General features: G+C 44.0%; 1 protein-coding gene across 1 annotated transcript in view; it reads right to left on the reverse strand.

Annotated features, from left to right (window-relative positions):
- The window catches only part of RAB3B (RAB3B, member RAS oncogene family), a gene marked incomplete at both ends in the record, with an annotated part of 39,994 nt that extends 28,913 nt beyond the window's left edge, over window positions 1-11,081 (reverse strand). Inside the window, one exon of the mRNA XM_084243916.1 lies at window positions 10,854-11,081. Within this exon, the coding sequence (XP_084100042.1) occupies window positions 10,854-11,081 (228 nt within the window). The remainder of the gene's footprint in view (window positions 1-10,853) is intronic.
- Between the last annotated feature and the right edge of the window lie 8,204 nt (window positions 11,082-19,285).

The raw sequence follows: 19,285 nt of genomic DNA on the forward strand, positions 1-19,285 counted from the left end.
AATTTTCTCTTTACCTCCTCACTGTAAATAGAAACCTGCCTCTACCTGAGAACACACCTTCCCCTCAGTCCTCAGAATCAAGGGCTGTTTCCTCTCTCACCACCTTTGAATCACTGCACCAGGAGATATGATATATGTTATTGCTTCTCACCCTTGCTGCCAGATCATTCTCCTTCCCTTTTTCAAAAACAAAACACTACCACTTTGAATCTCACCTTATGATTTTGCCACCCACTTATCCCTCTACAAACTACCTAACACTGAACTGTGAACAGCTCCTAGTTCCCTGTATTTCTCCATAGTCCTTGATTTCAGCATCCATGGAGATGAGACTTCCAGCATCTTCTTTAAAAAAAAAAAAAAGATTTATTTATTTATGCATACAAGAACTGGGGTGTAAGCCGAGGTGTGGGGTGAAAGGATTCACCAGAGAGAGTGGGGAGCAGAACAGGCAGATCTAAGTACGGAGAGGTTTGCTGTGCCATGTGGGTTTCTCCCTGGCCACAGATAGCTTGATAGCACTGTGTCTTTAATCCCTGCGCCACCAGGGAGGCCCTCCTTCCAGCATCTTCAACTATCATTCCCTCAAACTCCTTCAGTGATGTTGACCTCTCATGCTACCTTGGCCCCTCACTCTCACAATCCTCCCTGCACTGGTCATGACCAACAGTGAATTTAAGTATCCCACTTTCAGATCACTAGGATCTTTCTAGCTCACTTCTTCCAGATTCCCAGCTTCAACAGTTTTCAACCCCTACCATCTTTTCCCGGTCCTTCATGCCCCTGCATTCTCACCTTCCTCTCCGCCCAGCTTTAAGTCTATGATCAATCATGACAATGGCTCTCCCACACACACAACACACCCTATCTCCTGTGGTCCTCGATTGCTTTATCATACTCTCTCAGCAAAACAACACTTTCATTAAAGCTAGCGCTTTGCTTATGTGATGCCTATATCTACAGAGCAAAACAGGATGGGAGATAAACACACATCTATGCTTTAAATTCATGAATTCATGAATTTAAATTTATGATCAGTAATTTCAAGTGGAGCCTTAATGCTAATCAGCAATCAAATTCTATTTCCCTAGTCTTTTCATCCTTCCACCTTTCTAGACAACATTCTCCTCCTCAATTTCTACACTTCCTCCCCGATCCTCACTTTCAGATGACCTTGTCTCCTACTTCATCAGAAAATTGTGTTCAAGAGAACTCCCACCGGCACATGTAGCTCCTAGCCACACCCATGTTCTCACCCTCTGTAATCTACCCTGGTGATGTGGCTGCACAGTCTTTTTTCCCAGCAGGGCCTCACACTGTGATCCTCTCCCTTCTCACCACTCAAGAATATTGTCCCAGTATGGGGCCTCCCGGGTGGCGCGAGGGGTTAAGACTCAGTGCTATGAAGCTTTCTACAGCCACTGCAGCATGAGTTCAATCCCTGGCTAGGGAGGTGACCCACACGGCGCAGCAGACCTCTCCTGTCTCACCCACTGCTCCCCTCAGCAGTGTATTTCAGTACATCTGCCTGTTCTGTTCCCCACTCAGTCTCTGGTGAATCCTCTTACCACCCCCCATCTCTGGCCTGCACCCCACCTCTTGTATGCATAAATAAATTTTTTTTAAAAAAAAGATTATTGTCGGGGCCTCCCCGGTGGCGCAGTGGTTGAGCGCTGGGTTGCGAAGCTGCCCGCGGCCTCTGCGGCGCCGGTTCGATCCCCGGCTGCTCCCCGGCCACCAGAGGAGGGTCCCACATGGCGCGCAGACCTCTCCTGCCGCCCGCTGCTCCCCTCAGCAGTGTACTTCGGTCCTTCTGCCTGCTCTGCTCCCCGCTCTGGCTCTGGTGAATTCTCTCACCCTCCCGCGCTTCTGACTGTACCCAGTTCTTGTATAAACAAACAAATAAAAATAAATAAATAAATAAATAAATAAATAAATATGCCTCTGAAAAAAAAAAAAAAAGATTATTGTCCCAGTATATTCTCCTCTCTCTTATGGCCTCAGTTTTGAATTTTTTTAAAAAATATTTTATTTATTTTTACACAAAAGAACTAGGGTTCAGGTCAGAGATGGTGGGGGGAGGGAAGGTGAAAGGATTCACCACAAACAGAGAAGGGAGCAGAATAGGCAGATCCACTGAAATACACTGCTGAGCAAGTGGGCAAGACAGGAGAGGTCTACTGTGCCATGTGGGTTAGCTCCCTGGTTGGTTCATGGTGGGCCTTCAAGGGTGGTAGCACTCAGACTTTGACCCCTAAGTCACCTGAGAGGCTTTCCATCAGTGCCAAGTTATGCTTGAGTGACCAGATTTTGCCTTCCTAAAGGTAGCATGAGAAGCACTGGAATGTGTTAGCCATAGACCTTGCCATGGGCCTTTAGTAAAGTCCATATCTCTTCAGGATCAGCCTCCTCATATCTAAAATATAGAGACTGAGACAGGATGAGCTCTAAGTGCAGGAATTTATTGGCACCTAACAAAGTGAGAGGCATTCTCAGTGGACAGAGTATACCTAACACAGACAGGACAGGATGTGTCTTAGGCAGTTAGCATAGGGGGCTTTTTCTAAAGGAGAGGGAATTTGAATTAGAACATGGGAGAACAGGGAAAATTTAGATTACATCTATACCTGGGTATTAATAGATGCTGTGGTAGTCAGGATAATGGCACCCCAAAGATATCTATACCTCAATCTCCAGAATCTGTGAATGTTACCTTGTATGGCAAAAGGGATTTTGCATATGTGATTAAATTATATTTAAGATGGAAAGATTATTTTGAATAATTCAAGTGAAACCGTGGTAATCACAAGGGTCTTTATAAGAAAAAGGCAAGAAAATAAGTTAGCTATAAAGCAGGGGGAAGAAGCCCCAATCAAAGAAATTCAGGCAACCTCTAGAAGCTAAAAATAGGTTAACAGATTCTCCCCCAGAGCCTCGAGGAGAAAACATAGACCTGCTAACATCTTGACTTTAGCCCAGGGACCCATTTTGAACTTCTGACCTCCAGAATTGTAAGACAACAAATTTGTGTTTTTTTCTAAATTTGTCTTTATTAAGTCATTAAGTTATGGTGATTTGTGAATACAACTACAGGAAACTGATACAGATGCCCATTAAACAGCTGCCCAATCTCATAATAATCATTATCACATATTCTTAAATTCTAGGGAAAAGTCAATCTTTCTTGATGTCTTAGTTGCTTAACCGTAACAAGAGAACAGACTTACTAATTTTATTTCACTTTTAGAGCTCAAAGGTAAATTCAATCTTATTAGTTCCTGGAGAGTAGAGAATTTGTCCTATTCATATTAATTTATCTACTCCCAATGTCTGCCATAGTAAATATTTGTTAAATGATTGCTCAAGAGCCACCATCCACCCTCATATAGGTTTTTTGGTGTCTTTCCCACATCCCAAAGCCCCATTATCTTACTGTGTCCTTATGCTACTGGCCCTGACATATAAGCCTTTGATATTCCCGGATTTAATATTTACTAGTTTAAATATTTATAAGTGACTCCAAAGCCATATGGTGACCTAACATTCATTGTTGCAGCTGTGAGGGAATAAGACAGTTGGCTAGTGAATGAACCTAGCTGATGGCCTGATACCCCCAGCTCACCCCGATCTTGTCCCCAGCTCCTGGTTACAGAAGGAAAAATTTCACCTCATCCTGGTGAAATTCAGCATTTCCAGGAAGTGTCTTAACACTCCTTTCCAATTTGTCCCAGCCTTTGTCATTCTGCCCAAGCTTTCTTTGGCACTATTGCTTACTTCTATCTATCACTTTAATTATAAAAAGAGCTATTGGAGGAGGGACCTCCTTTGCCCCTCAATAAGCAAGACTGTCCTGAAGACAGAAGATTCTACTACAGACCCGGATGGGATGCTTTAGGCATTAAGTATCATAAGTCTGAGCAAAGCTACTTGAAGTTTGATACATATTATATGGAGTAACTGTAGCTAGTAGCCCAAGCCCACCTGTGACTGGGTTTGTGTGTCCATCTGAGCAAAGAGTGAAGTATTAACACCTTGTCTGAAGATTTAGACCATGTGCTTCAGCCCATCTTTTATCAATAATAAAGCAGGCACATTACTCCCCATCTCTCTGATTCCTGCATCTATCTCTCAATTGGTTCCAAACTCAGGTGAGGAAAGAAAGGCATATCAATTATTGATCCTCCTAGATCTTTAATAAAAACTCCTATTTGTTGAAGGTTTACACCATATCAGGCACTAGAATGGTGCTTTACACACATTATCTTTTTAAAATCCTCACCTATGTAGCAAAACAAATAGAATGATGGAGGTATACACAAACACCATTGTAACCAACGGCTTCAGAGGAGGGAGTTGAAGAGAATGAAAGAGGAAGTAAACTAGTGATACCAGAAGACAGGACAGTGGTCTGTAAATCCTTCACCAAACACAGAGTTCATAAACTCTCAATAAAAGAATGATGGTGGGGCCTCCCTGGTGGCGCAAGGGGTTAAGACGCAATCTATGAGGCTGTCTGAGGCCTCTGCAGCACGAGTTCAATCCCCAGCTGGCCAGAGAGCAACCCACATGGCGCAGCAGACCTCTCCTGACTCACCTGCCGCTCCCCTCAGCAGTGTACTTCAGTCACTCTGCCTGTTCTGTTCCCACTCTGTCTCTAGGGAATCCTCTCACCCCCCAACACCTCTGGCCTGTACCCCAGCTTTTGTATGCATAAATAAATAAATCTTTAAAAAAAAAAAAAGAATGATGGATAGACCAAACAGCTGACTGGCTAGTCTTTTATACAAGTCACCCTGGGTACATGAGACGCTGTTGTAAAAGTCTTCTTGATATGCTGGTTACCACAAAAGCCTCACTGGAAGAAGTGGGAAGGAGGAGATTCTATCGTCCTATAGTGGGAGTTCCTCCCACTGTGTTCCCTGACAGGTGAGCTGGTGTGATGAAGAACATCAGCTAAGTAAGCCTTGTAAATTGTGAACAGAATTGAGTCTGAAACCCAACCGCAAGCCTGGGGATGAGACCTAAATCACAGTTCAGTGATTCCTGAGCTCTGAGTCTTAGTGCCTGAGTTTGAAACAAGTCTATTCTTTGCTTCAGGGTTCTTACCACAAATGAAATTGGTTATGTTTTATTCATGTACTCAGTGTCTATGCCCCCTACTAACATGAACTCCATGAGGGCAGGATGGGTGTTTCCCCACACCGAGCACAATGCCTGGCACAGAGAGAGCACCAGATAATGTTTACTGAATGAGTGAAAGAATGAAATTTACTATTCAGTTCCACACAAATAACTTGACATCTCTGACCTTAACCAGCCATTCTTTAAAAAGGTAACTACCCCCCTGGGTGAAAGACACAAAGAATGGTTTACATATAAGTAGGATTCACGGGCCTCCCTGGTGGCGCAAGGGGTTAAGCACCACACTGTGAAGCAATCCACAGCCTCTGCAGCATGAGTTCTATCCCCAGCCAGCCAGGGAGCAACCCACATGGTGCAGCAGACCTCACCTGCCTCACCTACTGCTCCCCTCAGCAGTGTATTTCAGTGTATCTGCCTGTTCTGTTCCCCACTGTCTCTGGTGAATCCTCTCACTCTCCACACTTCTGGCCTGTACCCCAGCTCTTGTATGCATAAATAAATAAATCTTTAAAAAAAATAAGTCGGATTCACATGGCTGACAATAGCCATAGATCTTCTGATCTACTCAAGATTTATTAGTTCTCCATGGGCTTTCTCTTCCATGTTTTCATTTGGTCTTCACAAAATCCATGAGGCAAGGAGAGCAAAGATTATTTTCATTTGACAGTTGGGAAAATAGGCCAATGGAAGAAAAAGGTCAATCCAAGTCTCCTGTCTTCAGGAACCCTGGATTCCCGAGCCCTAGGTCTGCTCAGTCCTCCATAGACCCCCAGATTCTACCTTTGACCAGCACCAGACCCAATAGCCGTGGGCTCCATGTAGAGATAAAAGCAGGCCCTCTCTCACTCTGCTCTTCCCACAGGTCTCCAGGGGTTGCTTGGCAACCAACACCCAGGAATAAGTGGCCTCCAGTCAGGTCTGTTGCTGTGGAGTTACAGAGTCTCCCTCCCTTCACACCTGTGTATATTCTCACTCCCTATTATTGAGACTTCTCCCCAACCCTCTCCTCCCCTGTAAGGGTTTCTTCTCTGATTCATAATAACCTCTCAGGAAAGAGAGGGGGCTCTCAGGGACCAACGTGGCAAGGGACCCCCAGGGAACAAAACACTATCAATGTTCTCATTGTCCCACATCCCCAGAGATGATAGAAACTCCTTTTGTGAATGGTCCTGCTCAGTAATGCTCATAACCTCTTCATCTCCCCTCTCCACTTTCCATCCTGAAAATGGCTTTCTGAAGTGCCCACGGAGAAACTGAATGGGCTGGAAAAATTAAATCTACACCTCAAACAGTGCTAGTGAATTCCTAGATGCTGTTCCAGTGCTCCTAGAGCCACAAGTGGGAAACCTTGGGAGGAGACCCGGTCACCCTTTGCTTGTGGCTCAAGAACAGAGAAAGAAAGGAAACTAACATTAATAGCATTCCTAACAGGTACCAGGCATCATTCTATGTTATGATGCCTGTAACACAGAGCCCCTTTAGAGTTGAGAGTATTATCTACTCACCACAGCTCACACAGCTTAAAAAAAAAAATCGCAAATCCCCAAATTTATATTGAAGCCCTAACCTCCCTTCCCCCACATCCAGTGTGGCTATATTTGGAGATGGGGACCCTAAGGAAGTAATTAATGTTAAATAAGGGCATAAGGATGGGGTGCTGATCCAGTAGGATTATAAAAAGAGACACTAAAGGACCTGCTCGCTTTCTCTCTAGTATACACACCAAGGAAAGACCTTGGGAGCAAACAGTGAGAAGGCAACTGTCTGCATCCCAACGGGGGAGCTCTCACCAGACATCAACCCTTGATACTGGACTTCCAATCTCCAGAACTGTAAGAAAATGAATTTCTATTGTGTAAGCCATACAGTCCATACTATTTTGTTGTGGTAGCCTGACAAGATGAGTACACTTAGTTTAGGTCCTTATAACTTATTCTAACCACTGGATTCTTGGCCTTACTTCCATCTACCTTCCAAACTGAAACCAGAGATTTTTCTAAAATGTAAATATGCCCTTGTCAATGCCTTCAGTGCCTGTGGTGAAGGTCTCCAAATTTATACCCAGTAAACGAGAAAAACATAGGCACAGTACCCACAATACTTGTATAGTTATTTAGATTTTATGCATGCACATACATATATACACATATGTATATGCTCTGTACACAAAAGATGTTAAAACACATTAAAAATGAAATACATTTAAATTTACAAACAACACAAAACTTTTTGCTACAGAAAAGCACATGCAACCTTTTTGCAAATTATTTTTTAGACAAAGCAATCTGATTAACTATGTCATATCTAATTAGATCATCATTGATTTTTGCCTTGGAATATAGCTGACAATGAACTTGTGCTGGGCGTCAGAAAAGCATCACTTCAGCCATTTTCTGGGCTCACTATAATCAGTACAGTCTTCAATCAGAGGTTTCAATCAGAGGTTTCTTTGTAGGACTCTTTTATGGCACGTATCCCCTGTGAGGGTTCATTTAGTTAAAAGTAGGTAGGATAATCAATAAGATTATTCTTCTTCCACTTAAGAGGAAGACTGCAAAAGCTCTCACCATGGGCTGAAAATGAATGAAAGAGTGCCAGGCACCATCTCTGCCAATCCCTTACAAGGGCAGAACAATCCTCTCCTATCTGAAGATTTTTTCAGGGGTAGGAAATGTGACCATCTGATGCAGAGATCAAACAAAGACATCTGTGTTATTTCATATTGTAAAAATGTATTTTATATTCACAGATAAAAATAAACTCTAATAATAGTTTCTTCAACTCCCTAAGGAGTCACCAGGCGTGTACACTTTGGCCCCTGGCAAGAACCTTCTGCTTGTTGTACGTGGCCTCCCTGACTCCAGTCCACCCCCAAATAGCCTCTCCAGCAGACTTCCCTCCCAGCACCCCCTCCCTGCTCTTACGAAGCCTTGCTCCAGTTTCACTGTATTGCTCACATGCCCCAAATATCCTGTGCTTCACCCCCCTCGGTGCATTGGCTGCAAAAATGATGTGAGATAACACAAGTGGAAGCACTTGGCACATAATAGTACTTAATAATGCTTATTGATTCTCACCATGAGGTAGTTAAACTAAATCAGTAGTTCTTTAATTTTAGCCTGCCTCAAAACCACCTGGAAGGCTTGTTGGAACACAGATTGTTGGGCCATAATCCAGAGTTTGATTTACTGGGCTGAGTGCAGGCTAGGAATTAGCATTTCCAACAAATTCCCAGGTCACGTCGATACTGATGATCTGGAGATCATACTTCTAGACCCTGTGAACTAGATGATCTGTATGGCTTCCTCATTTCTAATGATATATAATTCTTCAATGCCTTTAATAGAGAGTAACTTTTAGGGGGCGGGGGGGAGGGATTGGGGTCAAAATAAAGGGGTTGCAATTGTTTGGGGAATATAAAAATAAAAAAATTTAAAAATTTAAAAATAAATAAATAAATAAAAATGAACTGTTACAGAAATATGGGTTACACAAGGCCTACCAGGTATTGTATAGAAAAAAGACATGTAATTTAGAATCAGGAGGTTGAAATCCCACTTGGTATTTGTTTGGGTTGACCTAAGGTCAGTTAATTAACCTCTAAATCTGCATTTTCCCCCTGCAAAACAGGAGTGTTTTAATTGTTTTTCTATTTGTCTTTTTTTTAAGATTTATTTTATATATTTATGCATATAAAAACTGGGGTGTAGGCCAGAGGTGTGGGTGAGAGGATTCACCAGAGACAGAGTGGGGAGCAGAACAGGCAGATGTACTGAAACACACTGCTGAGGGGAGCAGCGGGCGAGACAGAGAGGTCTGCTGCACCGTGTGGGTAGCTCCCTAGCTGGGGATCAAATTCATGCCACAGTGGCTGGCGATTGCTTGATAGCTTGATAGCGCTGAGACTTTAACCCCTGTGCCACCAGGGAGGCCCCTTTCTTTTCTTTATAATTAATGATATACTATTATTTTATATCCTTGTTTGCCTTTTCTTCCCTCAGGTGTAGTCACGATAGTTTTCCCCCCACTTTGGCACCCACAGACCTCCACCATAGTCAATTCAGGAGTGTTTTGGGTTTTTGTTTATTTGTTTTTGCTTTTTTACATTTTAAAGGGACAGGTTTACTAGGAAAAGAAAAAAGAGACACTTGCATAGATACAGATGGGGAACCCTGGAGAAGAGCTGCCCAAGAATGTTTTAAAATAATATCTGCCCTGGGCCTCCCCCATGGCGCCGGGGTTGAGCGCTGGGTTGTGAAGCTGCTCACAGCCTCTGCAGCGCCGGTTCGATCCCTGGCTGCTCCCCGGCCACCAGAGGAGGGTCCCACATGGCGCGCAGACCTCTCCTGCTGCCCGCTGCTCCCCTCAGCAGTGTACTTTGGTCCTTCTGCCTGCTCTGCTCCCCGCTCTGGCTCTGGTGAATTCTCTCACCCTCCCGCGCTTCTGACTGTACTCAGTGCTTGTATAAATAAATAAATCAATCAAAAAAATAATAATAATATCTGCCCCATTGTGTTATTGTGAGATAATATTAATATATGGAAATAGTTCATAAAAACAAAAAAGTACTATAGACAGACTATGCCAATAAGATATATTCATAATGTACCAATGTACATTTAACACCTCGAATGGACGAATAATAATACATGTTTTAAATATTTTAAATCACTAAATTTTCAAAATTTCCAATCTCAGTGCTAATTTATTATTGAAAAGTATATTATCTACATGTTTTTATGTCATCCCAAATCAATGTATGTATGTATTTTATTAGCACCATCAGTAGACACAAATAAAAGTTTCTGAGATAACCAGCTTCCAAGATGGTCCTCAATGATTCCTTTCCTCTTAGTGTTCATACCCTTATGTAGTTTCCTTCTACAGTGAGTCCGTGATGGATAGAATGCTCTAAGGCTAAGTAATAAGAGACTTTGCCACTTACTGTTTGGTTTCTTGGCTGTCTTCACCTGGGAAAAGCCAATACCAAAGCCAAGACACTTCAGCAGCTCTATGGAGAGAGCCAAATGGGAAGGAACTAAGGCCTCCTGCTACTGGCCAAAATCAGACTTGGGCATAATCCTCCTTGGGAGGTCATCCTGCAGCCCCTCTCAAGCCTTCAGTAACCTCAGGAAAGGCTATAGGCCAGAAACCAAACTACTCCTGACAATTTAATCCACATAAACTGTGTGATAATGAGTTATCATTGTTGTTTTAACCCATCCAGTTTTGAAGAGATTTGTTACCTGTCTATAGATTACAGATAGAGTTGCTAGCATTTATTGTACATTTACTATGCTTTGGGAACTATGCTAAACATCCAACTCACCTATGCTGTAGATACTATTATAATTGCCAGAGGAAAGAGTGATACAAGAGATGTTTAGTAATTTAGTCAAGATTCCACGACTGATAAGTTTCAGAACTAGAATTTGAACCCAGGTCTCTAACTCCAAAGCCCAGATTCTTGCTCACTCATTTGTATAGGCTAAGATAAATCCTCTTGCATAGTTCAGCAGCAGAAGGAACCAATACCCCAGAGGTAATCAAACTTGTATAAATTCAGCAAGGGACATCCCACGGGTCAAATCTGAAACAGCACTGGTACCTGAAGCCATAAGATACACAAGATCCAACCTGGGCTCCCAGCCCTTTTATCAGCAGACTAGTTACCTCCCAGGACAGTCCTTCACAAGATGCCCAGGACTCACCCATATCTGCAGCTTCACTCGCTTTTCATGGCGATAAACTGTCTTCACCTTGAAGTCGATGCCCACGGTGCTGACAAAGGCTGGGGTAAAGGTGTCATCCGCATAGCGGAAGAGAAAGGAGGTCTTGCCAACACTGCTGTTGCCAATGATGAGCAGTTTGAACATGTAGTCAAAATTCTGGTCAGAAGCATCTTTGACTCCAGCTTTACCATCAGTTACTGAAGCCATCTGCAGAAGAGACACAAACCTCCATTATCACTCTGAGTCACCAATCTGTTCATGGTCACTCTGCCATACACATACCCACTCTCCATCCCAGCATCACTGAGGAAATGCACACAACTCAGAATCACCCCATCACTGCACCTACCCCAAATGTCTCAGAATTGGGGTGGAACCCAGCTCCTTCCACTCTTCCTTAGTAAATATTTACTGAGCACTTTACTTGGGTTAAGCCCTGTGCTGAGAATGAGGAAAACAAATATGAATCAGACATAGTGTCCAAAGTCTGAGTGGCCACAGATAAGAGTTTGAAAAATCACGTGAATCTAGAGGAACAAAGCAGCATACAAAGGATAAATCAGAAGGAAACTCTGGCTGAGAAAATCCCCAAGAAACATCTAACTAAATCTGGAGACAATGGTGGTCTAGGAGAGTGTCCTGTAGGAGGAAGTTCCTGAACTGACTTTTGAGGGGAAAAAGCCAAAACAGCAAATGCATGAACATTTCCAGGAAAGATCCAGTTCAGACTCCTAGCTCCAAAGATCAAGCCCAAACAGTTCAATTTGACTGAGAACCAACTAACCAAAGAATAAACACCCTTTATCTTTTCCTAAGCCTTTTCCCCATTAAACTGAACAAGTTTATTCTTTGGGAACTGTTATAAGACTAAAATGAGAAAACAATGATTAAGACCTAAGTAAAATGGTAAATCCAACTCATGTGTGAACATAAGACATCATTATTCAGAATCCTTTGGCACCTAGACCTTTTATTTATTGGTCTATTCACTCATTCATTCATTTTGCAAGTATCCATAATATGCCAGGCCTTCCCTGAGACCTCAACCCTTTCATACCTGCCACCATCCTCTCCTACTCTAGAACATCTCACAATCCAGCATTTGGTCCCATTGGCTTAGTCAAGCCTTTCATTGCTTCTTCTACATGTTGCCAGCCACAGGTTATCCTGCTTCTCCACCTGTAATCCTTCCTTGTGTTCAGCACTTGAGCACTCAGATGGGTGAATAGTCAGAGGGCAGGAGGACAACCCTAACTTGAAATAATTCCCAGTATGTGGTTTTCTTTAGGAATTTTTGCTTTTTTTTCTCCAAAGGAAATTAAAGGGAGTAAAACTGGTGGGTTTAGCACCATGAGATTATCATAGGAGCTGTGAGGATATGGAGCTGACAAATGCAGAAGGTTTAAAGATCTCCTGAAGAATGGTCAGACCTCTATGTTGGGTAAGCTGCCCTGGCCCTTAAATGGGCCACCATTGGCCTCCAGGTCCTCTGTTCTTCCTTCTCTTTCTCCCCAGCTCTCAAGCCTTAACCTGAGACCCTCAGCTTGGCAGGTATACAACATGTCACTTTGAAAGAAGAAAGTGACACTGAAGAGAAAGACGACTTCCCTGCTTAAACTGTCTATAATCCTAACTTTTCAGTTCTTTGTGGTACAAGATATGGTACCTGTTTAAGGAATTGGTAATTCAAGCAAATTCTGCTTTTCTTTTTAACCCAAAACATGGCAAGTAACCTCACACTATCCCCTATTCTGCTGCCAGTCATCTTTCTTTGTTTACATGAGAAATTTCCTACTATGAAAGTACATAGCAATTATTTTTAAATTAGAAAAATACCACAAAAGTGTAGAAAAGTTTTAACTACCTGACATTCTACACACTCAGAGACTGCCATGGTTAACTGTTTCAGTGTATTTTCTCCCTTACTTTTATGTAACAAAGCACCATCTATTTTTTTGTTGTTAAAGATTTATTTATTTATGCATACAAGAACTGGGGTTTTTGTATGTGTCACAGAAACTGGGGTGTAGGCCAGAGGTGTCAGGGGGTGAGAGGATTCACCAGAGACAGAGTGGGGAGCACAGCAGGTGGACTGACTGAAATACACTGCTGAGGGGAGCAGCAAGTGAGACAGAGATCTGCTGTGCCAGATAGGTCAACTCCCTGGCCAGGGATCCAACTCATGCTGCGGTGGCTGGCAGTAGCTTGAGACTTTAACCCCTGCACCACCAGGGCGGTCCAGTGCCATTTATTTTTTTTTAAAGATTTATTTATGCATACAAGAGCTGGGGTACAGGCCAGAGGTACGGGGGCGGGGGGCAGGTGAGAGGATTCAGAGAGACAGAATTGGGAACAGAACAGGAGGCAGATCAACCGAAACACACTGCTGAGGGGAGCAGCGGGCGAGTCAGGAGCGGTCTGCTGCGCCATGTGGGTAGCTCCCTGGCTGGGGATTGAACTCCTGCTGCAGTGGCTGCAGACAGCTTCATAGGTTGCTTTTTAACCCCTTGCGCAAACAGGGAGGCCCGCCATCTATTTTTAAATTAGATCTTATTTGTTCATTTAAAAGATCAGACACACATTAAATGTAATTCAAGCAAACTTTTACTATTTGCAAGGACTTCCTTATCACCATTTGTTATCTGTATTATTTTCTTAATTGTTAGCATGTAAGTAATATAGTAACAAAATATTTGCTGTGAAAATTAAGTTCTACCTCTACCCCTGATTCCCAATCTCTAGTTCCACTTCCTTCCAGTTTCCCAGAGGCAAACATGTTGCCAATCTATGTATCCTTCAGAGAAAATCTTTATATATATAAGCATAATTTATGCTTTCTGTACTGTTTATACTTTCTATCTAATATAAATGATAGTAAACCATACATTCTAGTCTATATCATATAGACATATTTAATAGCTGAGACCAAACTTATTATTTTTATATCCTGCTCCTTTGCAATTAACATTATATCATAAATATCTTACTAACACTTAAGAAAAATCTCCATATCATTTCAATCAACTACATTGCATTGCATCCTATGTGTCACATGATCAAATCTTTAATGTTGTACATTTATTTTGTATTATTAATATTATAAATTAAGCCATAATGACCCTTTCCTTACATAAATATTTGTTCACTTTTCTATTTATTTCCTGAGGAGAGATTTCTGAAATGGAACTGCTGGTCAAAGAGAACTTTACCAAAACACAAATTTGATCCTTACCACAATTTCATGTCCTTTATCTTATTTTATCCTGTAAATAAGCCTGGGAAATAAAACTACAAAGACATAATTTATTATTCTCATTTGGTCAAAAAGGAAACCGAGGGCCAGAAATAAAGAGGCTTTGCACAATCCTCACAGCTAACAGCTGAGACTAGACCCGGTACAGCATTGTGTTATGGGAAAGTTTACAATCCCTGTTCTATTCCTCAACTGAATTCTTGGGCAAATTATATCCCCTCTCAAAGGCATAGCATTTCTCTTAGAGAAAATACCACCTACTTCACAGATCTTTGGTATAAAGAGAATGAGCAGTTACCATACGTAAGTAAATCTGGCACAGTTTCTTGGCCCATGGGAAGTACTCAATATATATTATTTCACTGGCCCATTTAATTTACTTCTGCAGTCAAATCCTATTCAACTCCCTCCCCATGATCTGGAGTCCATTATTTGAGATCATTTTCCAATGAACTGTCTGCTTCCCCAATGGGATTCAGCTGAGTTTTATCAATCCTTACACTGTGACAACATTGGACAAACAATAAATTCTTATGGCAAATGACTCCTTCCAATAAACATTTATTGAACATTTGCCATGTGTCAGCGTATCAATGTAAATGTCATAGCATTGGTCTTCATGTTTCTGATGCAGCTGGCTTTATACTCAGACTATTAGAATGAGAAGGAATTTTGGAATATAAGCTTTCTCATAACAAAAACCTGGGTTATTGCTCCCCTTCCACCCCCTTCTTAGTAATTCAGTGACTTGGGCGTCATTTGAACTCTGAGCCTCAGTATCCTCATCTATGATATGATAATATTACCTACCTCCAAGGCTACTGTGAATTCTAAATAGGAGAATACACATAAGCACGCTTCATGCATACACTGTGTTGAGAAAAATACATTCTTCTAGAATCAGCAGGAAGAGTGTTTTGCTTTTATTAGCTATGTCTGCTGCAAGTGCAAGAGTGGGGAGTGAGACAAAAATGAAAAACAATTTCAGTGCCTGATCTGATCTACTCCCCTTCATTTTACAGTTTAAAAAAATATAGAGGCACCACAAAAAGAAAAGAATTGTCCAAGGTCACACAGTAAATCAACTGAGAGTCAAGACTAGAACATCTGTTAGCTATTGACTCCCAGATTGAACTAAGCTTAGGAAAAATAAAAAGCACAATTTTAGGGTGAGTAAGAAAGCATGCTGAGCATCTTTTTCCTAGCTCCTGCCACACCATGCAGTCAACATCTGTTTAAGTGTACACTGCATAGCTTCCCCAGTCAATGGTGTGAGAATAGGGAGAGTAGAGGCCCCAGGGGTTACGCGGAAGGCATGTTTGGATGAAAGCCCCCCAGGAGATCTTTTCTTTTCAGGAGGGGGTAGTGGCTACTCAGACATTTGGAGGACAGGCAAGTATCTCTGTGGGTAGCCCCCTGAGGCAGATCTGAGCAGACAGGTCCCTGCACAGTGGCGTGTGCAGACAGGCATTTGCAAGATAAGCATCAGTCAGATCTTTCCTCTCTTTTGTGACAGTCGCATAAATGATAGAGCCTGGTAGCTCACTGTCTCCGTGACTAGCAATACAGATGAAGGCCCGGGAACCATCTGGGAATCTTTCCTGGTCCCAGGATAGGGGAAAGAAGGAAAAGGCTCCTCCAAGGGTGTGAAAAACAAATAACCCTTTCAGTCTGATAAGCAACAGAAATAAACACCTAAGGAAAAAGCCAGGAAAGAAGAAGGGGAGGAAGAAAGAGCCCTGAAATCAAGCAAGAAGAGATCAACTCAATAAATGCAGTTAAGTAAATGGATAAACTTCTCTCTTGATGGAAAGAGCACAAGACTGAGTCAGAGCGACCTGGATTAAGCCCTGGTTCTCTCAGCGATTGTATAGCCTTAGGCAGATCACACTTTGGGCCTCAGTTTCCTCCATCTATAAGATAAAATAACTCCTGGCAAACTGTTCTAAGAATTAAAATCAATACATGGGAAAATGTTTTATAAACCCCTTAAAACACATCTTATCTGGGCCTTCCTGGTGGCGTAAGGGGTTAACTTTCAGACTATAAAGCTCTCTGCAGCCACTGCAGCACCTGCAGCACGAGTTTGATCCCTGGCCAGGGAGCTACCCACATGGGGCAGCAGACCTCTCCTGACTCGCCCACTGCTCCTCTCAGCAATATATTTCAGTCAATCTACCTGTTCTATTTCCCACTCTGTCTCTGGGGAATCCTCTTACCACCACCCTCACACCTCTGGCCTGTACCCCAGTTCTTGTATGCATAAATAATAAGTTAATTTAAAAAATACATCTTATCTGTACTTTCATGTTTTCTCCTACCAACTGACCCTGGAAAGATTACGAGTAATGTTGGTAAAGCACCTAGATAGTATAGAACATTTAGCAGGTACTCAATAAATGGAATTCCATCATCTTATTGGGAAATATCTACTGGTGAGAATAGGAGGGAGTCAGATAACTGTGGATCTCACCCTACTATATGCAACCGTCTTCCTAAAACCACAATCTACTAACTTTACTAATTTAACCTTTCTTTAGACAATTCTCTCTGCCAACCCATCACCACCGGCCCAGCTCAGCCAAATCCAGCCCAGCTCAGCCCAACTCTTCACTGTTTCACCCACATCTTTTATAGACAACAGAAGCTATTGTGATAGCTGCCATTTATGGAGCACCTACAAAATGCCAGATGTTCTACTAGGTGCTGCCATTGTATTCTATCTTTCCAGAATGTAGGCAACACCTGCATAATTACATCAGTAGTCTCTGTCTTGTGTGCAGTGCTTTCCAGTTTACAAATCTCTTTTCACCCACTTTATCATGTTTGCTTCTCACAACAATTATTGGGGTTAGATGAGGAAACTGAGACAGGAGAACACCACAGTTCAATTGTCCAGCATTCATTGAGCTCCTGTGATGCAGTCTGGGGAGATGGAGAACCACAAGGTTAGAGAGAAAGCTACTGAAACATCTTCTATAGATTACTGATGCCACCCTTTACATCATAATCCTTAAAAAGTGGAGATTTATATCTTAAACAAAAGATCACTTCAGCTTTTCCCCATATTGTTTCTTCTGATAATAAATATACACACCTCCACTGCTAGCTAAATCCTTCATAACCACGAAGTATTCACAGACCCACCCTCTGGCAAAACATCTTTTCTCTGGCATACATAGCGCCAGGGCTCCCACTACCATAGATAGGTCTTTCATGGACTTCCAATGTCTTCCACCCTTTATAGGCACAGAACAGGTGGGTATCCACCTGCGCACACACCCAATCCACTCTTTTTACTATCCTCCACCCCTTGCCATCTGGATTCTGAGAATCTGGGAATGGAGGACCCTGTCTCTCCAGCTCCCCTCCACAACTCTATCAGCTTCCAGACTGCCACCCAGCCTTCCTTAAAAGCCCTTCCCACACTTAGATTCCAGAACAGAGATGACCTATGGATGAATCTTTCGGTCCATCATTCTCTTCTTGTCTGTGATACCAGGTGGCAGTGTAACAGGGCCCAGTGCCCATGCCCCCTCCTCAGCCTTCTGAGATGCTAAGATACAGCTAGTGCTGAAAACCCAAGGACTCTACTCTGGGCCCCCATATCTTTCCACTCTCACACCACAAGCCCCACCTGGCCTCTCCCTCAACCAGATCCAGTGTATCTACCACCCTAAACTCTCTTAAGTTCCCTAACAATTCCTTCACTCCCAGCCACCAGACCTCTGCTCCATTCCAGAGCCTCCATTCCCCTCATGCCCATCCCTGGAGGGAGCTCAGACACCCACTGCCCATATCCAAGGCCACTGGCTTCTCCCTCTGCCAGCTCCCCATCCCCTGCCTCTGCAGTCTGGGTAGACACAGTCTGGATTGTCTCCCATCTTCCCGTTCTTCCAAGATTTCCACAGGCAAACCCCACCCATTTCCCCCCCTCAAGGTTACTCCCCTTGCCCTTACCCAGCTCTCCACCCTTTGGCTCCCAGCTCTCCGTACTCTTGTCTCTTCATCCCTTTACCCTCTCTCCATCAGCATCTCCCTCCTGCCCAGGGCCCCTTCACCTCATCACTTCACTGCTCTTCACCTCAAATGACCATACCCCCAACCCAGTGAGTGCCCTTCCAATTGCTCTTCACCTCCACTCCCTTCCCTGGCCCTCGCGCCCCTCAATTCTCTCCTCTTCACTGTCCCTGGGCTTCACTGTCCCTCACTGCCCCCCTCAGCTCCTTCCTTGCATTTTCCTGGCTCCCAACGACCCCCACCCGGGATACCCCCCCCCCGCCCCCCGCAACGATCCCTCACTGTGCTCCAGTAACCACTCATCCTTTTCACCCCAGCCCCGCGCCCTCTTACTTGTCCCTCACTCTCGCTACCCCCGCCCTGAGAGCTCCCCCAGCGGCCTTCACAGTCCGAGTAGACGCCCCTCAGCGCCCCCTCCCCAGGCTAAGCGCCCTTCCCTGCCACGGAGCCCCGTCCTCGGCGGCCTCCCTCAGCCTCTTCTGCTCGGCGTTCACTCCGTCGCCTCGTGCTCCTCAGCGCTCGCTCGCCGTCCCTGGCGCCCCGCGCCGGGCTCGGTCCCGGTGCTCAGCCCGCGGGGTGCAGCGGCCGCGCCCCTTACCTGGGACTCGGGTGCGGGACCAGCGATCGGTTCCCTGTGAGAACAGCGAGGCCGCGGGAGCTGGCAGCGGGCGGCAGAAGGCGCAACCAGGTTCTGGAAGCGGGTGGTGCCGGGTGGTGTGGGTCGGGACTGGTCCCCACAGCGGCGACTTAAGGATGAGGCTCCCGCTACAGCTCTGCTCTGCTCGACAAGCCAGGTCCCGGCCCCACCCACGCCCCGCCCAGGGGCGGGGTCCATGCTCGCCCCGCCCCCTACCTCTCCCCGACCCCCGTTTTGGGCAGGTGTAGGGAATCTGAGGGTATCTTGGGGGACCCGCACTCCCCAACTTCTGGATGACTATTAGGGTTCATCTTAATTCTCACACCTCGTTCCATAGACTTGACTTAACTAGAGTTCTCAGAGAGGTTTGATGATGAGGTGTTGATAGATGAGTGTCTTGCCTGTCCGTTATATGGCCTCATGTTCACAAAGCTCAGGGAGAGAGAGGCAGAATCTAGACGACTGACTAAGGAAACTAAGACAGAAACCCGGGCATTGTCC

The sequence above is a fragment of the Talpa europaea genome (genome assembly GCF_964194135.1).
Source record: "Talpa europaea genome assembly, chromosome: 9".
NCBI lineage: Eukaryota > Metazoa > Chordata > Mammalia > Eulipotyphla > Talpidae > Talpa > Talpa europaea.